Source organism: Streptopelia decaocto (assembly GCF_964273445.1).
Source record: "Streptopelia decaocto genome assembly, chromosome: 6".
In the NCBI taxonomy this organism is placed as follows: Eukaryota; Metazoa; Chordata; class Aves; order Columbiformes; family Columbidae; genus Streptopelia; species Streptopelia decaocto.
In genome coordinates this window covers 13,020,229-13,038,940 of record NC_138660.1, presented here as the reverse complement: position 1 = coordinate 13,038,940, position 18,712 = coordinate 13,020,229, and the positions used below count along the sequence as shown (strand labels likewise).

At 47.2% G+C, this 18,712-nt stretch overlaps 1 protein-coding gene across 6 annotated transcripts in view; it reads right to left on the bottom strand.

Annotated features, from left to right (window-relative positions):
* TNIK (TRAF2 and NCK interacting kinase) overlaps positions 1 to 18,712 on the bottom strand; it is a 159,485-nt gene that overhangs the window by 30,231 nt on the left and 110,542 nt on the right. For 4 of the 6 annotated variants that reach the window (XM_082054931.1, XM_082054935.1, XM_082054932.1 and 1 more), the window contains exons 11-16: positions 17,894 to 17,960; positions 16,337 to 16,541; positions 7,454 to 7,564; positions 6,901 to 6,987; positions 5,575 to 5,775; positions 545 to 709 (exon numbers count right to left, since the gene is read on the bottom strand). In XM_082054931.1, the coding sequence (XP_081911057.1) occupies positions 545 to 709; positions 5,575 to 5,775; positions 6,901 to 6,987; positions 7,454 to 7,564; positions 16,337 to 16,541; positions 17,894 to 17,960 (836 nt within the window). The remainder of the gene's footprint in view (positions 1 to 544; positions 710 to 5,574; positions 5,776 to 6,900; positions 6,988 to 7,453; positions 7,565 to 16,336; positions 16,542 to 17,893; positions 17,961 to 18,712) is intronic. The other 2 variants (XM_082054933.1, XM_082054934.1) reach the window with 1 other exon arrangement.

Genomic DNA, 18,712 nt, shown 5'->3' with positions numbered 1-18,712 from the left:
TGGGAGGAATGCTTAAAATAAAGATACCCCTCCTCTGTGACAGTCATGGTGATCTATGCCCTCTCTAGATGTGTTTGTGACTGATGTTGACTCAATGGAAAACCAAAATAAAACCTTGAATTAAAGCAGCAAAGAAAGCAAAACCCCTTTTTGATGAACTTCAGCATCAAAGCATCCTGGGTCTTTCGTTACCAGGCGCTGTGGTTTTAGTCCTTAACATAAACCAGATCCAAGGAGGAACAGAGCAACTGCTGCACTGGACCAGACCAGCGGTTCCTCTTGGTCCTCCAGCTTGTTTCTGGCAGTAACCAGTACGTGATGCTTCAAAGGAAGGTATAAACCAGCGTGATGCTTCTAACACATGGAGGTGACAGGATAAATCCACTCATGAATGTAGATGCTGCTCTTACTCATGAATACACTTAAGACTGAGAAACCAGGGAGCAAGACACTATTTCTCTTTAATCTGTTTTTTCTTGTTACCTTACCAGCACCCCCAGCATCCCGGTTCTGGGGGATGAACCTGCTGGGGAAGCCCCATTACCTGCGGGTCCACGGGCCGGAGCAGAGGTGGGGTCCGTGCCGGCTGCACCCCGCTGATGCTGAAAGACTCGGAGCGAGGAGGCAGGTTGGGGTCAGAAATCCTGTTGGCCACCTTATGTGGCATGGCCGGCGAGCTCTGGCGATTGAGCCGGGAGCGCTCCTCCACCTGCGGTGAGATGGGGAGAGCGGGTGAATGCCCCATAAAAAGCCATTTCTGACTGAAAACCAAGGGACAGAATGAAAGAAAAAAACAAAACATAGAATGTCCTGAGTTGGAAGGGACCCACACGGATCATCGAATCCAACTCCTGTCCCTGCATATGCCAACCCCACAGTTCACACCATGTGTCTGAGGACGTTGTCCAGTCTCTTCTTGAACACTGTCAGGCTTGGGGCTGTAACACCTCCCTGGGGAGCCTGTTCCAGGCTCCACCACCCTCTGGGTGAAGAATGCATATGTATAGAGAATACAAATGTACAGAGGAAGCTCTTTTCTCTGTAGGTAAATCATATATATTGTATGATCATGAAATCCCAGTTACCGAGCAAACTGTGCAATAAATGCATTTTAAAAACATGGAAAGGACTATTTTTATTTATGCATGTAATTAATTTCTGAATGTGAAATGGAAAAATAAAGAAAAGGCAACATGCCCTGGAAAGGTGTTTTGAGAGGTCATTCCTGAGAAGCTCTTGCTTCTTCTCAAATGTATCTTTGAGCAAGGGGACCCTTTTCCTTCACTACTATAAACACCACAAGGAGAGCTTTTGTTTGATCTGAATAAAAGAATAAACATAGTAGCCAGAAAATGTCTGGCTTTGATCTAGATTTAGTAAGTCTGGCACCTTGTCATTAAGGAAGGGGAAAAACCTCTATGACTGAGAGATAAATGAACCCAAAGCCCCGTGCTTTCAGTTACTCTTAATGGAAATACAGTGGTTTCAGCTAACCCAGACATACATGCTGTCTGGGTGTCCCTCCATGAGACTGTATGCATTGATATTCATGCAGCATATGCTATGCAGAATTCTTAATATCTGACATATATTTTCATTTACGTATCATTAATGTGTTAAACACCCTTAGCACATCCTGATACCACTGTGTACAATGTCGCGTTAAAAGGCAATCTTTAAAGCAGGTTTGCTTGGAAAGAAACGGAGTTCTTATTTAAGTAAATAAATACTGATGAAACGAAAGAGCCGTTACATTAATAAAAATGAATCTTTTTCAGATACTGAGCAGGAGAGGCAGAGGAAAATTTAGGCAGTAGATCTGTTTTATGGACTCTTTCCTTTCTAGCTCCTGTGGGACCCCCCGGGCCACTGCTGTGTCCCAAGAGGTCGTCACAGCTTCTCCAGGTGCTGCCCAGCAGCTCTCAGAGACCGGACAGAGCTTGGTTCAGTGATGCCTGCAGGAACAGATGCAAGGAAGGAAGGAGAAATCCCCCTGAACAAGGGAGCAGCAGCATGAGCACTGGGGTCACAGGCCAGGTCCAGTTCATCTGCAAGTCCTCCACGTTTGCAGGCACTCCCCAGCATGCTGCCGAGCCATAATACATAGCTGATTATGGAGAACTTCAAAACTTGCATGGAGGAGAAGGCAGGAGAGGGATGAAACAGGGATGTTTGTGCATTGGGAATGAGAAAGGCACTTGGTTTTCCCACTGCCAGCATCTCCTTGCCAGCACTTTGCTGTACCGGCACAGCAGAGGATGCTCTCAGGACTCTCCAGCTGAACTGCGTGGAGCCGTACTGACTCCACCATTAAGCAGAGAGGAGGAAAAAAGAACAAAACCCTGCAGGAATTCATCACCGCTCTGGTTTCAGCCATCACTAATTGAACTCAAGATTCCCCTGAAAGAAGACACATCCTCAGCAGCTTCTGTGCAGGTCCCAGTGGAAGACTGCTGATGTTCTCGTACATCACTTCAAAGTGAGAGAAGGATAAAAGCCATGGGGACTGAAAGAGGAGCTGACGTGTGCATTGGCTGCTGCAGAGAACAGCACAACTCGTGACACACAGTCAAGCCTCTGGGACGGCACTGGAGGGCCTGGCCACCACATGGAAAATGTCCAATTAAACCTGTCCCCTCCTTTATGCATGGTCACGTATGGCACATACCTCCACAAACCCATCCTGCAGCTGACCAAGCTTCTCTGTCACTGGGAAGTTGGACCTGGCTATCTTCCTCACTTGGTTTAGCAAACACTGGTCCATAGCAGGAGAGGCAGTAAAGGAGAGAGCTGCTAATTATAGTACCACTGTTTAGAGTGCTAATGCCACGTTCCTGGCTGGATCATCAGAGGGTCCCAAGGTAACACCTAAAAAGGCCCAGCTTAATGATAAGCAGAGGTGTGCCTGGACAAACAGGGCAGGTCTAGGACAGTACCCAAGCTACATCTGATTTGACATCCAGTGCACACTCCTTCACTAGCAAGAATATGAGTAGAAGGGACAGCAGATGGAGATGTTGCATGTTGGTGGGGGCTATCGGATCAGACTATTTTCTTTGGCATAAAAAAGGAAATCCTTGGCTGTGCTCTGGTGAAACTATGAAAGATGCAGCACAACCCTGAGATGTGTCTTCACCGACAGACCAGTCCCTTAACAAAGGGACGCTGGGACACAACCACAGTGTGAGTGGCCACAGCATCACTTCTGTGCTTTATCCCACATTTACAAGGTCTTGGATTCACCATGTGAAGATGAGTGAAGTGGGTAAATAAGTGCATAAAGTAGAGGCATGAAAAGCACAGAGGGGCATAGTACAAGGAAAACTCACCTGGGATGACCAAGTACCTGAGAGAGAAGACTTGAAACCAAAGAGCATAAAACCAAGGATAATATCGGATAGCACGCAAGATCCTCAGAGGATATCCCAATAAGCTCTAGCTGAGCACCAGAATTGTCTTCTCCTTTTTTCCAAAGGAAAGTTAAGTCTCAATATTTCTGTTAAATTAGTATGCATGGGTTGGGTAAGGGAATTGCTAAACTTATGCAACAACCATGGTAGGGTGACGAAGTATCAGCACAAGTCTGACTGTCTGTACAGTCAGCAAGGGTGGTACTTTGCTATATGCAGCAAAGTAGCTAAATTGTGCTAAAAATGGGACTATGCAGTAGATAAAACAGTGAATGGAGGGAAGAGTAGTTTGGGGAAGTTCCCAAGGGTATTGTGTCAAGGCAGCACATCAAACTACTGCTCCTGAGAGCAGAACGATGACACAGTTGTTGCTTTGAGCATTTCATTTGAAACCAGACAGAGTGACACAAGTAAAGAATAAACAGTTTGGAGACCTAATTGGTGGAAGCTAGAGATGTTCCCAAACAATGGGAAACCTCATATTCCCTGTGATTTCAGCAAAGGGTCTGAGGCCACATTCTGCTGTTCTTATTCATGTTGTGCAGTTCCCAAAACCCCACTCCCAGCGATGGCATCAAAAAGAGACACCTCCCCACGGAATAAAAGAAATGGGCCTTTGTGTTTGAAACGGAAAGCTAAATCCAGCACTCTTCTCCTTCACCTTAGATAAAGATTCCTTTTAAAATATCTTTGTTATAGCTTTGAAGACAATGCCAGAGGTAATTTAGCAACATTCTAGAGGGTTTATTTAAAACCAGGCAATGAAAGCCAGAGTTTATTCCCTTTTTCCTGCCTGCTACCTACTCTCAGCACTTCTGCAGAGGGGCAGTAGAGCCCCAGTTCTGCAGAAAACTGCAGAGGCACCGTGCAGGTGGAAGCCTCTGCTGTCCGAGGTGGCTCAGCACATCTGGAACATCTCATCTGCAGACCCACCTACCAAACCTCTTCCACTGGAAAGGCTGGAGAATGATGCTGCAACTCCATGAAAATAGGTCGTCTGGTGCATCACCACCAAAATACTCTGGAGATTGAATTAGAAGGGAAAGAAGGAGAAACCCAAAGGAGTATAAAGAGGCCAAAAGAGTTTTTGACACCCATATCTATCTCTGAACTGTTCGTATTATTGGCCTTTGCTTAGAAACTGATAGCTGATTGAATTTCTTGAGCATTTCATGCTTGCAGGTATTGTGGATGCAGCTGAGGGTTGTCAAGAGGAAAGACCAGGAGACAGCTATATGCTGGATGCACATCACATCTCTGCCAGGACTGAAGGGTGCCAGACATTTCGCAGCAAACAGCAATCCTGCTCAGTAGGAAGAATAGCCGACTTATTAAAAGATCTTTCTGCCCAGGATTATGGTTACAAAATTAAACCACACTAAACACAAAGAACTTTAGAAAAACTAATAGCAAGAGTGGGCACCAGTCTTACTGGAGCCACCACAAAGGGATTAAGGAGAAAGTGTTTGCACATGATCCTGAAACTGCACTGCAGACAATGCATGTCTTCATATTCTCCAGACTGTTCAGCCAGGCAATAATTAATATTCAAGATCTCATAATTGTTACAACAATTGCCTCTTTCTGCTGGAGAGAAAAAGAAAATTGGCAATGTGGTTTGCCTTTCTGAAAATCAAATCATGAGAGAAGAGCAATCCCAAGAGGTACAGTCCTAAGCACAGGAGAAAGAGCTGTCTGGTCCCTGTTTGATTATGGGGAACTGACTCTTCAGCAAGGAACACTGCACGATCACACTCTGCATTCACTCCTGACCTCCAGACAACTTGTGGACATGCCAGGAATAAGCATCAGGAGCTCCTGGCACGTCCACAAGTCCCCAACTGTGGCTGAACCCCTCCAGAAGGGATCCATCCTCCTCCTTGCGTGCCCTCATGGAAAAAACTCCTTCCTCCACTCTCTGTCCTTGCACAAACGTACACACATTGCACTGAACTGGGAGTGTTTCCAGCACAGCTAATGGCATCTGCTGGAGGATGACCCAGCAAAACACAATCTGCCACATGTACAGCGTGTTTCAAAAAGATGCACCCAATTCACCGTATTTTTGAAATTGGGTCCATCTTTTTGAAACACCCTGTATTTCAGACTGAACTGCATGCCCAGCTCAGGCAAATGCATCATCATTCTCCTCGCTCTCGCCTACCTCCTTGGCCCAGGCTGGTTTCTCGCTGGCATTTATCCCTTCTTTGTAATGGTAGAGGGGTTTCTTCTCTGCCGGCCGCTGGTCCTGCCGCTGCTGCTGCTGTTGCTGCTGCAGGGACACCAGGTAGTCCCGCTCCTGCTGCAGCTGCCTCTGCAGCCGCTCCGCCTGCCGCTGCTCCTCCAGCTGCTTGCGCTTGTACTCCTGCCCAGAGAAAGCATAGTGACACGGCTGCCCGGCTGAATGCAGGGCTGAACACGGCAAATGTAGCTGTATGAGTGGAAAACGGGGCCCAAGTATCTGAAAGGCTGCTTTCTGGCAAAGTTCATTGATTTGAAAGACACTGGGGACTGAGCTGTAAACCATCCTGGAGGAGATATGGCTGGGAGGACAGAACCAAGCAATTCTGAGTCGTGACCCTGGTGGTGGCACTTCGCAGCAGGTGACCTGTCCCAGGGAAGCACTGTGAGACCCCTCAAGGGCGCAGACATCCCCTTAGGAGTTACCAGGATATTGCCCAGATTTTTCTGGATGGGAACAACAAAGCATCAATCCGACGAGGTGCCAAACACCACCAGGTCAGCCAAAATCCAGCCAAAGCCAAGTCCTCTGCAGGACCAATTTATTGTTTGTGGGAAGGGCCACACAGCAGAGCCAACTGTATGATCTTTCTGAATCCAGTTCTATGAGGTTTAATGACTAAATCATTTTGAAAAGGCCTTTTTGAAAGACAAAGGATTGTGTCTTTTCTTTTCCCGTAAATAAAATTATTAGCAAGAGGGTAAAAGAATAATCCCTCTGGATTATAAGATAACGCAGTGTGAATAACAGCTACCAGCATTAAAAAAGGATAATTCAACAATAAATTAAGTAAAAAACTAGGATATCTAGAATGCAAACAGCAGGAGAGGGAATATACAGTGTTCCTGCAAGGAAACCAAAACAAAAGCCTTCGCTTAGAATATGCAAACCCACAGGGCAGGCTGGGTTTGCTAGGTGCAGGCACGTGACAGTGTGACCACATTGCAACATGCTGCCAACAGCGTTCAAAATTACACAGCAACAAAGAGGGGCTGCTCCGCTCATGCTGACACTGCGGAAGGGATGCAATGAGAGCCGTGCATGGCGGAGGACACGGCCCGAAGCGGCGGCGAGGGAATCGAGGCATGCTCTTGGCCACCGAGTGGGACAGGAGGCATCGGTGGTGACAGCAGCGTCCCCCAGGTCTCGGCATGGCAGGAGGCACTTGGGGGACACGGGTTCAACAAGGGCACATGCGGACACGACATGGGCAGAAAGCAGAAAGTGTGGCCGGGGCCTCCCATTTACCAGAAGTAGTGCTTGCTCCTGCAACAATTGCTGCTGCAGGATCTCTAACTGTCTCTGCTCCTCCTCTAACTGTCGCCTGATGTACTCCTGGAGGTGTGGGCAGCAAGGATTAAAGGAAAAAGAGAGAGAAGGTAAAAGAGACAGTATTTCCCAAGAGGAAGGAGAATGAGGTGGGCACCCGCACACATCCCACCCGGAAGCCATCACTGATCAATCAGCCCAGGGACCCTTTATTCATGCCCAAAGAGCCCGGGACACCCACCACTCAGGGATCTCTGAGGGTAAAGAGTGAAAACCACTGGGAAATGGCTAACATTAACTGGGAACATCCCAAAACCCCATCCCAGGCACCAGCGGGTTGGAAAAGCCTGCATCAAGTGTCTCCACACCTGCGGGCCAGCAAGTGGATCCGCACGGAAATAAATGATGGCGGTGGAAAGTGACACACAATTAAGCAATTTGCTCTCAAGTGGCAAAAATTATGAGAAAAAACCTCTGATGAGAGGAAGAGGAATCCATGCCGAAGGCAATTGCCGTGTTCCTGCCGCGTTACCTGCTCGTGCTCGGCGCGTCGCCGCTCCTCCTCCCGCCGCATCTGCTCCTCGTAGTGCCGCCGCTGCTCCCGCTCCTGCTGCTTCCGCAGCTCCTTCTCCCGTCTCTGCTGCTGTGGGGACAGGAGGCACAGGTCAGCACCCCTACTCCTCTCCACAGAAGCTCAAAGTCCTTTTTCTCACAGTTTTTGGGGAGACATCTCACCCAGCAATGCTCCTCACGTGCTCTGGTGCCTGGAGAACCTAGAGCATCCCCCAAACCAGCACTGGACCATGCACACAAACCCCCTTTCTGCTCTATGTGGGCAATGCACCGTCCCCACTCACCAGTGTGCCTGACAAGGGGGTTAACTAGGCAGGAGAAACTCACCCTGGGAGATGCAGAAGCCTCTCACTTATGGGGAACTCGTATCTGAGCCCCAAAACCACCTGCAAAGATGAGGGGGGTTGCTGGGGGAGCTACTGCCTGCCAAGAGGGGAATGTGTCTCTTACATTCGCTGAGGTCAGAAGGTAACACAGAAGACCCAAAATCCAAGGGTTTTTCTTTTCTGAAACACCAAATGAACAGGGTGGGGGGGACTCCTTCCCTGTCCTCAGGCCACCCCTGTCCCAGGCTGCATCCCTGCCTGCTTGTCTCTGTAGCATCTTTGCCAACAGCAATCCAGGGCATTTTGGGGTAATTGTCACAGCCTGCTGTGAGCTGTCCTGTGTCCGCTGGGCACCCAGGTGACACCCCCAGCTCACATCCCCATGCTTTTAACCCAACATCACTCCTCCAACTACCCAAACCTCTCTGCTCTCCCATCCTGGGGTGCAGGGGCTCAAAGTAAATCACTGCAATGCTCTGCCATGGAAGCAGAGGGGCCACAGGCTGTTCGGCACCACAGTGGCCAGCTGGCACATCAGCAGAGGGCACTCAAATGCCAATGTTGGCTACTGGGGCTCTGCAGCCTGCCACAGCTCCACCATGCATGCAGTGCTAACGGGGAGGCAGTCATTGCCGACACAGCAGCTGAGCAGACTGCAGTGCCAGGCACTGGAGGGGCTGGCAATGCCACATGTTTGCTAAATCACGTGGAGGGCTGGAGCTGGCAGCTGCCTCCGGCAGCTCTGCCCAAGGAGCTGGCTGAGCTATCTGGAGACAAAGATGCATCTGCTTTAAACTGCTGCTCTGCAGTATGGACAGATGGATTTGGTATCTATATCTATGTATAAATACCTATATAGATATGTTCTATATAGGTATCTATCCCTATTATAGCTATCTATCTATAGAGATATTATATAGCTATTATATTTATCTCTATAATATAGTGATTTAATATCTCTATAGAGAGATATTATATCTCTCATATATAAGATATATAGTATATTATGCAGAGATCTACCTCTATAACACATATCTAATAAAATAGATCCATCTCTAATATATAGATATATATTTATAATAAATAACTATGTAAGAAACAGGTCTATTCAGACAGATGACTATGATATATACAATTCAATATCCTATATTCTACTTTATATCTCTTTCCATATCTGTCTAGAGATATATATCTACAAATATATTTGTAGATAAAAGCCTATAAAGATAGATATATCTATAGATAGATATTTTAAATATCAGGAGAAGCCATTGCCTGTCTTACTGCTACCTCCTCATCCACAGGCGACATCCACAGCCACCCTGGACTGTGCTGATTTGCTCCAGCTTAACGTTCGAGCTGCAGCACAGCTTTAGTGCCACCTATAGCCATATTTATCCACGCTGCTCCATTTGCCTCCAGGAAGGAAAAAATTGCATCAAACTTGAAATAACCTGCCAGGCTCCAGACTCCGGCATGTCCCACGCCAGACACAGTTGCTCACGCTGCCCACGTAAGCCAGGGCTGCATGTGTTACTCTGTGTGTACACCTGTCCTCGCCAAGCACAACGTGAACATAGGGTTGTTTGTAGGTTTTTTTGAACTATACTAGAAATTGAAGAGGATATACCAGCAGGATGTAGTAATCCTACAGCAGTAAGAGTAACACACAGGATTTCTTGGCTTCCCCAGCACTCCTGAACCTCCTCAGATGAGCGCTGTGGGTGATGGTCACTGCTGCCATGCACCCAGGAGCACGGATCTTTTGACTAACAGGTTGAATACACGCTACCCTGAGCTTCCAATTCCAGTGTATATCACACTGTTTTTTGGGTGGCTTTTAACTTTGTTGGGTTTTTTTTTTTCATTAGAATAGAATGTTGCTGAATAAAGCGTATAATGCTTGTGTAGGCTGGGCTTGGCTGGCAGGAGGCAAGGCCCTGAATGTCACAGCTATTTCTTAAATAAAAAAATCACCCGGTTGGTCATTATTTCCAATTCAGCAGTCAAACAAAGCCAGACCCTTCCAAAAAAGTGTTTTTCCTAGGGAGGGAGCAGCACATGACCATCCTTCCAGTAGAACATGCACCAAGCAGTCCCAGCCTTATTTACACACCAAAAAGCCTATTGAACCACTGGAGCTGGGAACTGAGCCCCCCCAGGCACAGTTTTCTTTCAAAGCCAAGCCTGATACTCTCTGGGATATTTAAAGGACTTCAGCATCTTGCCGCAGCCAAGCTCTTTGGGCTCAGGTTGAGAGTGGGATGAAATATATCCATTTATTGAGGCCAGGCATACAGAGCTTCCCTCCAGCTCCACCGCGTTTTTGTCAGGTCACATTATAAGCAAGTCATTTGTCACGGTTGCATTACAAGCACCTTCAGCTAAAGACCACGCCGCCATCTCAGCATTGCTGCAGTGAATTGGCAGCGGCACAGCCTCCCAGCATGCTCAGCTGCCTTCCCTGTATGGACCCACTTCAGCAGCTGGCAAACATCTGGTGAGGACCTGGCACTGCAGTGAGTGAGGCCTCCATCACTGCACCCACCTCCCCTTCATCACTGCACCCATCTTTCCCCCATTGCTGCTCACACTGGTGACAAGCAGCACTAGGATGATGGGGACTTGTTTAATGTAGGGACTGAGCTCAGTGAGATGCAGCTGAAAACTGCATGTGAAAAGTCCATGTAAAAAAAAAAAAAGGCAGAGATTCAAAGCTCTCTCTTTATTTGCCTCCTTTTCTGCCTGTTTTCTGCCCTCCCTCTCCCACTGCAAATGCACACTTCCCACGTTTCTCCAAGCCTGAAACTACTGTGTGTATTTACACTACCCAGATCTATTATTCATGCAAGGCAAGAGCGCAAATTAATTAGGAGTGCATTTATATAACTCTGCAGGTAAAGCTGTATGTAGCTGCTTGTAAGCCAGAATGGGATCTTATTTGCACTGCACTAGAAATGACAGGTTTTAAATATTGATGAGGCAAGACACAGGAAGGCAAAGCCTCTGGTAGGAAGGTCCTTGGAGGCCTGGCATGAAACAAGGACTTCAAAGGAGCAAACTTCCTTTGCTGGGTCAGTCACATTCAGGACTAGGAGCAATGGGAGAGCTGGAGCTGCCCTGTGACCCTGGCGAGCTCCAAGAGGCACTGACACTTGGCAAGAAGAAGCTCCTGGAAAACTTGTCTGCTGTTCCCAAACACGAGCGTGAGCCAGTGAAGAAGAGGAGGGGAAATTCCAACTGACAAATGAAAACAAATATTCTAGGTGGTTGCATTGCTGTGACAGGTTCATTTATCTGAGCCACCAGGGAAAGAGTGACTGTGGCTGGAACATCATCTTCCCTGACACACTGAGCACTGGAGCACGAAGGGGTGTTTCCCACTGGGAGAAAAACTGGGTCAGAACTTCCCACCACAGCAAACAGGAATCTGATACGCCCTAAACCATCGCAGGAGCTTTTAGCTGAGATCACCACGAAAGGATCCTCCATGCAGGAAAAGGCTCATGGTTCAGAAACTATGAGTTATGCATACTTTATAACCAAAGAAAAAACAGAGACATGTCAGGCTTAGCAGATACCTGTATTACAGGAGCTGCCATAATGCAGCTCGCCTTGGAAATGGGTACAGGACTGCTGCTGGGACCACTGCAGTGTCCCCATGAACCATATTACTGCAAGGAGGCTGTCATCTTAATGAAAATATTCCTACAAGCTATACGACACTTGCATATGCAGAAGAAAATAACCACCATCATTTTAGCTAGCTTATCTATAATTAATTGCTGGCATTTTTTTGCATTGCTTTTTCACAGCTTCCGGTAGATGGTCTTCTGCTGGTTAACATATAATGGAGCTGCAGCAATTTTTTATCCCCTGAACAAGCAGCTCTATAACTGCACTGGATGAAACCTCACACACAAACAGCAAAATGCTTAGCCTGGCCTTGTATGTTCCCTGTAAAGATCTGACCTTCGCTTCATACCTAGAAAGGAAAAAAAATCCACAAGATGGCAGAAAAATGATGTTCTGTAAAGCCCTCCCTGCCTACCCCGGCCCACTGCTGCAAAGGAGTCTGCACAGTTTGTCTCACACTATCCCTGATGCTCCTGACTGGGAGATGTGTTATCCCTATGGCTCAGCTGGAATTCTGGTGGTTAAACTGGTGCAGTAAGACTCATTCTATGCCAGCAACAAATGGAGGGTTTATTAGGGAACTATATATATCTAATATCGGTCTATACAGGGAAAAATTCAAATATATTCAAGCAATTCACCCTTCTGCATTACAGAAATATTTTACTTAGTGCTATTTGATCTATCGATATTTAATTCTTTAATTTGGGGTTTCTTTGCAGCTAGTTCAGGTGAATTTATGAGACCATCTTCCTGCAAGAAGAAAAACAAAGCTGTGCCTCTACTCCCATGAAGGTTCCAGGTTGAAAGCTAGCTTGGGGATTTTTTACTTCTACTGCAATTAAAGGCAGCTGCAAATCTAAGTGTCTTTGGATGCCTGCAATAAGATGCAGCCTTAAAGAAGGAAACGGGTCAGCTGTTGAAAAAGGAGTCCTGAGTGTCCAACAGATGAAAGGAGGCACACTAAGGAGGGCAGAATGTCTCAGGAGCAGCATGAGGTGCATCAGGAAACCACCAGCAGACTTTCTCACTTAACATTTTTATATACACATTTGATTTTATTGGTGGAACAACATTATGAGATGGTGCATTTCCCCCAAAAGGCCTTAAATGAGAGGTACTTTGTGAGAGGTTCAGAATCCCTGGTTGAAGAAGATCAAGATGACAGAAAAAAAATGGGATTTTTTCATTATAAGCTCTGTTGGGTGAGGGAACAGAAACAGTGGGAGCTCTATTCCTGGCAGTATTTAAAAACAAGACTGGAAAACCAAAAGAAAATCTATGGAAGGTCTGCTCTGACAGAGGAATGGACCAGTTATCCCACTAACAGCCTTTCTCCAGCTATTTATTTTCTTCTTTTACCGTGCATCTCCAGTACAAATTAATTCCAGGCATTTTTTGAGCTTGTCATCCTCCAAAGTCAATCCTTTTGGTGCTGCACTGGGGCCCAGCTGATGCCCTCAGTCAGCCTGGCCACCTTCTCGGTGTTTTATTATGAGTCAGAACTCCTTCTATAAACATAGTAATATGCCTGGCAGTACTAAACAGCCTGACTTAGAAGCCCCAGAAGCCACCAGTTCCAAGTGTTTATTTGTCCAGGATGCTCTATTTTAAAGGTCAACTTTATTTTGAAAATACAGTAATCTGAGTCTTCCACTGGTCTCTCCCCCCAGAGATCTGCTGGTCCAATGCTGTCTACTAGAGGCACACCCCACCTTAGTCAGACCATGAAGTAGCATGGAAGAAACTCTGTTCCCATTAACCAAAATAAATCCAGAGCCAAGAACCCACAAGTGGAGTTAGTGCAAAGCTAGCGCAAGAAAACACAGAGGTCAAAACCTAACAGCCCGGCTGCTGCAGAAGGGTTTTGTACCTCTGTCTGGCCATCAGATGCTTCCTGCCCCCAAAATACATGGGAAGAACAAAAAGACCAAATGATATCCACAACTGGCCAGCTGTGCCAGCAACAGCGAGACAGCCTGGGGCTATAAACCCCTTCCTGTGTCCCCAGGCAGAGGCAGAATTGCTCCCCAGGGCAGAGGCTGGGAATCCTCCACGAGCAGAACACTCAAGGGGAGGATGCTCAGAGCCGCTTGTGCGGCTCCTCTATCCCACTCCCTGCAGGAACAACAAAACTTTCTGTTTGCTAATCTCTACCTCTACTATTTTCCTTGTCTTCCTACCGCAGACTGCAGCATACATGGGACACCTTGCAGATGGCCAAGCCGCAGCTGGCCATGCTGCAGATTGTCGCCTCCTCATCCCTGCCACAACCCAGCGCCTTTGCAACAGGAGGTTTGCACGTCTCCAAGGACTTCTGCTTTAACCCTCGTTGTAACAACTCAGCTATGTTTCTTGGTCACCACGCACAGGGTGTCCAACAGTGAAGACAGCTCATATTACTCCATGGCTGGAGGTGCAGGTGAGGCTAAACCTGGCTAGACTGGCTTAGCTGCCAGCACACAGCTGTCTGCTTTGCCCTCATAGAATCACAGAATAGTTTGTGTTGGAAGGGACATTCAAAGCTCATCTGGTCCAACCCCTCTGCCATGAGCAGGGACATCCTCACCCAGATCAGATTGCTCAGAGCCCTGTCCAGCCTGGCCTGGGATGTCTCCAGGTACGGGGCATCCACCACCTCTCTGGGCAACCTGGGACAGTGTTTCATCACTCTCATTGTAAAAAAATCATCCCATTGAGCCCCCAGGAGTAATCATACCCGTGTCGAAACACCAGGGTGGTCAGAGGATGCCCCTTGGCATGTCCCACTGTCTTTCCCCACTTCTCCGACATGGCAGGAGCAGGGTTACACCTCTTGGGTGGCTTTGCCCCAGCAGATCTTTCCCTTTCAATTTAGCTCCAAAAAGTCATAGAGCAGCTGGGAAGAAGGCAATGGATGAAAAGCCCATGGGAGCTGTTAGAGCCACCAGAAAGAGGCATTGATTTTAAATGCTGCTATGGTGGCATTAGCTTTTAATGACATGGGGGAAAGGATGGCAGGAGCAGCAGAGCCCCAGGGGGGGCTGTGCACAGCCTGGACCTGCAAGGCAGCACCTCCATAGCTCAGGGCAGAGCTTGCCAGCTTAGCAAGGGGATTAGTCCTCCATTGAAAACCTGCCTGGGAAGCAGCAAAGAGTGAGAACAATTTTCTTCTATGTGAAGAGAACCTATTAATACAGCAGTAAGCATTGTGTTCATTACAGGATTGCAGCTAATCTGGTGTCTCCTTTTCTTCTGCTGTTGTTCTGCTCCTGTACCGCTTGCAGCAAGCAGGCTGGGACAAACGCAGAGTCAGGCTTCCTCATGACAGTCCTCAGATTTATCGGGGCTAGGGATTTCAGGGTGCATCTACATGCAAACCTCGTCCTTTTTCCAAGCAGCTTACCAGCTTTGGGAAAGGAGCAGGACACCAGCAAAGCCTGACCTACAATGTATTGAACACGTGATGCTCTGCACTCTGACAACATGACAGACCTACATATTTACCAGACTGAAAAAAACGCTTTGCACGGGATTTGCCTGTGTTGGGTTCTGCCCCGGAGGGGCTCAGAGGACCACCTCAAAGAGGGGCCATACCATCGCCATCATCATCACCATCAGCTGCCTGAAATTCCTTCCTGTCTGCACCCCTGGCCCGGGGGCACTACCCAGCACACCCAGAGTCAGGTTAAATGTAGGAGACACTCTGGCTCATGCAAATTAAGCGGGTGGCTGCTCTAATAGCCCATGTACTGCAAGTCCTTTTTTCAGACATATCAGTGACCTCTTCAGAATGCTAATTTAATTACCCTTAACGTATGAGCCCTTCAATGAGACACTTGGGATGAGTTCAGTGCGAGGCAAGGCGTTTCTTTCTGCAAAACCACATCAAACGCCCCAAAACAGGAGTAACCCCCCCTTATTCTTTGGTGAACTTCTGCAATCCAGGAACCGAGAGTTAAACCAAAAGCGAGCACTTCACAAAGAGAATGCGTCCAGGCTATGCAACTCATGGACACTCAAAGTCACCCGGTCAAATCCTGCAGCTGGATTTTAAATGAGGTGGATAATTTTATGACCGATTGCATTTGTAGCTGGTATGTTAAGACAAGGGTAATGAAATCTTATGCTCTGGGGCACATATGGATCATCGCACAAGTCAGACAGGCATCTGCCACTCCCCTGTGAGAGAAATTTTAATTGGCAGGGACTGGAAGGATGAAAGTTGAAATTGGGGATTAAAGGGGACACAAGTGGCACATGGATTTGGGGAAAGGGCAAATGGAGCTATTCAGCTTCTTCTCAACTATAACAGTCTACAGCTGCAAATAGCGATAATGAACCTGATGGATGCCTAGACCAATAAGAGTTTTGCCCACCTTGACTCAATAGAGCTATCACCCCAACAATCACTAACTTGGCTCAGGAGTTGCAGGGATCCTTTTCAGTTTGGTATTTCACAGAATCACAGAATCGACTGGGCTGGAAAAGACCTCAGAGATCATCGAGTCCAACCCTTGGTCCAACTCTAGTCCGTTTATTAGATCATGGCACTAAGTGCCATGTCCAATCTCAGTTTAAAAACCTCCAGGGATGGCGAGTCCACCACCTCCCTGGGATTATTCAAGGGATTATTTATAGCAAACCAGCTCTATTACCTTCACAAGAGTCAGCAACACTTCCTATGGTGAGGAGAGTAGCTAGAGGGTGGTCTGCAGAAAGCACGAGCAGGGAGTTTGTCCAGTGTAACAGAACATTTTCGGGTTACCAACTAGAGAGGTCAGGACGTGATCTCCTTAAACCAGGCTGAGAACAGTCACTTGTGACTTGCTACAACATATTCTGCTGTTCTACCCCAAAACCAGCCTTTGCCAGGCCATCGCTCGGCTCTGGCCAGTTACCTCCTCCAGCCTTCGCCTCTGCTCCTTCTGTTCCTCGATCCGCTTCTGCCGCTCGGCCAGCAGCTGCCGCTTGTGCTCCTCGTTCTCCCGCTGCTGCTGCTCCAGCTGCTGCCGCCGCAGCGCTTCCGAACGCTCCTTGTTTGCCAGCTGCAGCCGCAAGAAATCCCTCCTCAGAGTTGACTCCCCAGGTAGGTTGAGGATGGAGCTGCAGAGAAGCATCAGAGAAGATCATAGAATTATTTTGGTGGGAAAAGATCCTCAGGATCATTGAGTCCAACCGTAAACCCAACACTGGCACTAAACCATGTCCCTAAGAACCTCATCTCCATGTCTTTTAACCCCTCCAGTGATGGTGACTCCATCACTTCCCTGGGCAGCCTGTTCCAATGTCCAACAACACTTTCCATAAAGAAATGTTTCCTAATATCCGATCTGAACCTCCCCTGGCACAACTTGAGGCCGTTTCCTCTCATCCTATCACTTGCTGCTTGAGAGAAAAGACCAACACCCTCCATGCTACAACCTCCTTTCAGGTAGTTGTAGACAGTGATAAGGTCTCTCCTCAGCCTCCTTTTCTCCAGGCTAAATAGCCCCAGATCCCTCAGACACTCCCCATCAGACTTGTGCTCCAGGCCCCTCATCAGCTTCACTGCCCTTCTCTGAACTCTCTCCAGCACCTCAATGCCTTTCTTGCCATGAGGGGTCCAAAACTGAGCCCAGGATTTGTGGTGCAGCCTCACCAGTGCCCAGTACAGCACATCCTTAAACCTCTTGAAGTTCTGCCTGATTTTCCATTCTGGCCCCTCTCCCCTTCATCCCAAGAGCATCCCAAAACCCAACAGAGCTTGGGGAGCAGCAGATGGAGGGACAGGGGAACCACAAATATTGGGGCAGAGCAGCAGACACAGCACTGTTCATGGCTCACCAGTAATTTATTTGCTAAAGGTTTCCTTTACATTAAGTTTCTAATGAAAGCCTCTTGTGCTGCAGTGGCACGCACTATATTTAGCTGTTCACAAAGCGCATTTAGCATGAATCATTGCCAGATATTAAAATACTACATTATCTCAGTGAAATAATGGAATAACTTGATACTAATTGCAAAGGGTCTGAAAAGTGTTGCCAAAGAAAGTAACTTCCAGCCCTACCGTGCTTGCAGCAGCACTGGGGAGGTTTCATGGTGAAAAGTCACATGGAAATAGGGAGTTGCACTTGGACAGAAGGAATCACATTTTAAAGAGTCTTCTTTAACTTCGTCACACATTTTTTCCACATCTAAATACCCACATTCCCATGACAGCTCCACACTCTGCTGCAGATCCCACAGGCAAAGAGGTACCCGGGGCTTCTTCCCCAGCTTTTGGCCAAGGTGACTTGCAGCATCAGTTTATTCCCTACACATCTAGCAGAGGGAAAATACTTTGTTCTGCCAGGGAATGGGACTGAGTGCTCAAACTGTCCTTTTTTCCACCTCTAGTTTATACAAACCTGTAATCCAAGCCGATTTTACACAGAATTAAAAAGGTGTAAGGGCAGAAATGAAATGCCGATTCTTACCTGGGCTCTCCAGAGTCATTTTCCTCCTCCTCCTCCTCACTTCCACTGTACTCATACTCTGTCTCATCTAGGAACAGAATTGCTCATCAGTGCCCTTTGCTGGACTCATTTGTTTTTCCAGTGATTGAAAAACCCAGAGCTCTGAAGGCAGAACAGAGAACTCTCTTTTTTTCTTGCATGACAAAGAATAAGCAGCATTCTTTCTCTCAGTTCTCTGTTTTTACAGGGGAAGCATGCATGGTCTCCCTGGGTGCTGGCAGCAACAGCACAGTGGGCAACAGCCCAAACAGACACTCGATGTAAAGATGGGGATGTTCATACAATAAGAATTTATCCCCATATGGCAGTGAGTGACCCCCTTCTTCAGGAGGGTTCTTCAAAGAGAGGTGCACCACAAGATGTTGAAGCCACAGGCACTGGAAGGTGGTATTTAACAATGGCTCTGAAGGCATCAACTCCTCTCTATGCAAATCCATGCATTTTCCTGGCAATGAAGACATCTACATAAAAGCCCAACTGCAGTGTTGTGCTACATACTGTGATTTCTGTTGGGATATCATCTTTATCAGATGAAGGGAATGATAGTAAAAGAAAGGCTTGCATTTATCCAATTACTCTCCATCTCTAGGGTCCAGCCTTCATTTGCCAGACTAAACACATTTAATACTTCACTGGGATCCCGTTTTATTGTTTTGATTATAGTGAAATCTATTACAAGGGGCTGGAAGGTACACATGAAAAATTAATACCACTACCAATAAGAAGAGAAATAGCGACATATTAATTTGCTAGATTCTACAAACGAGCTTTCAAATTAAA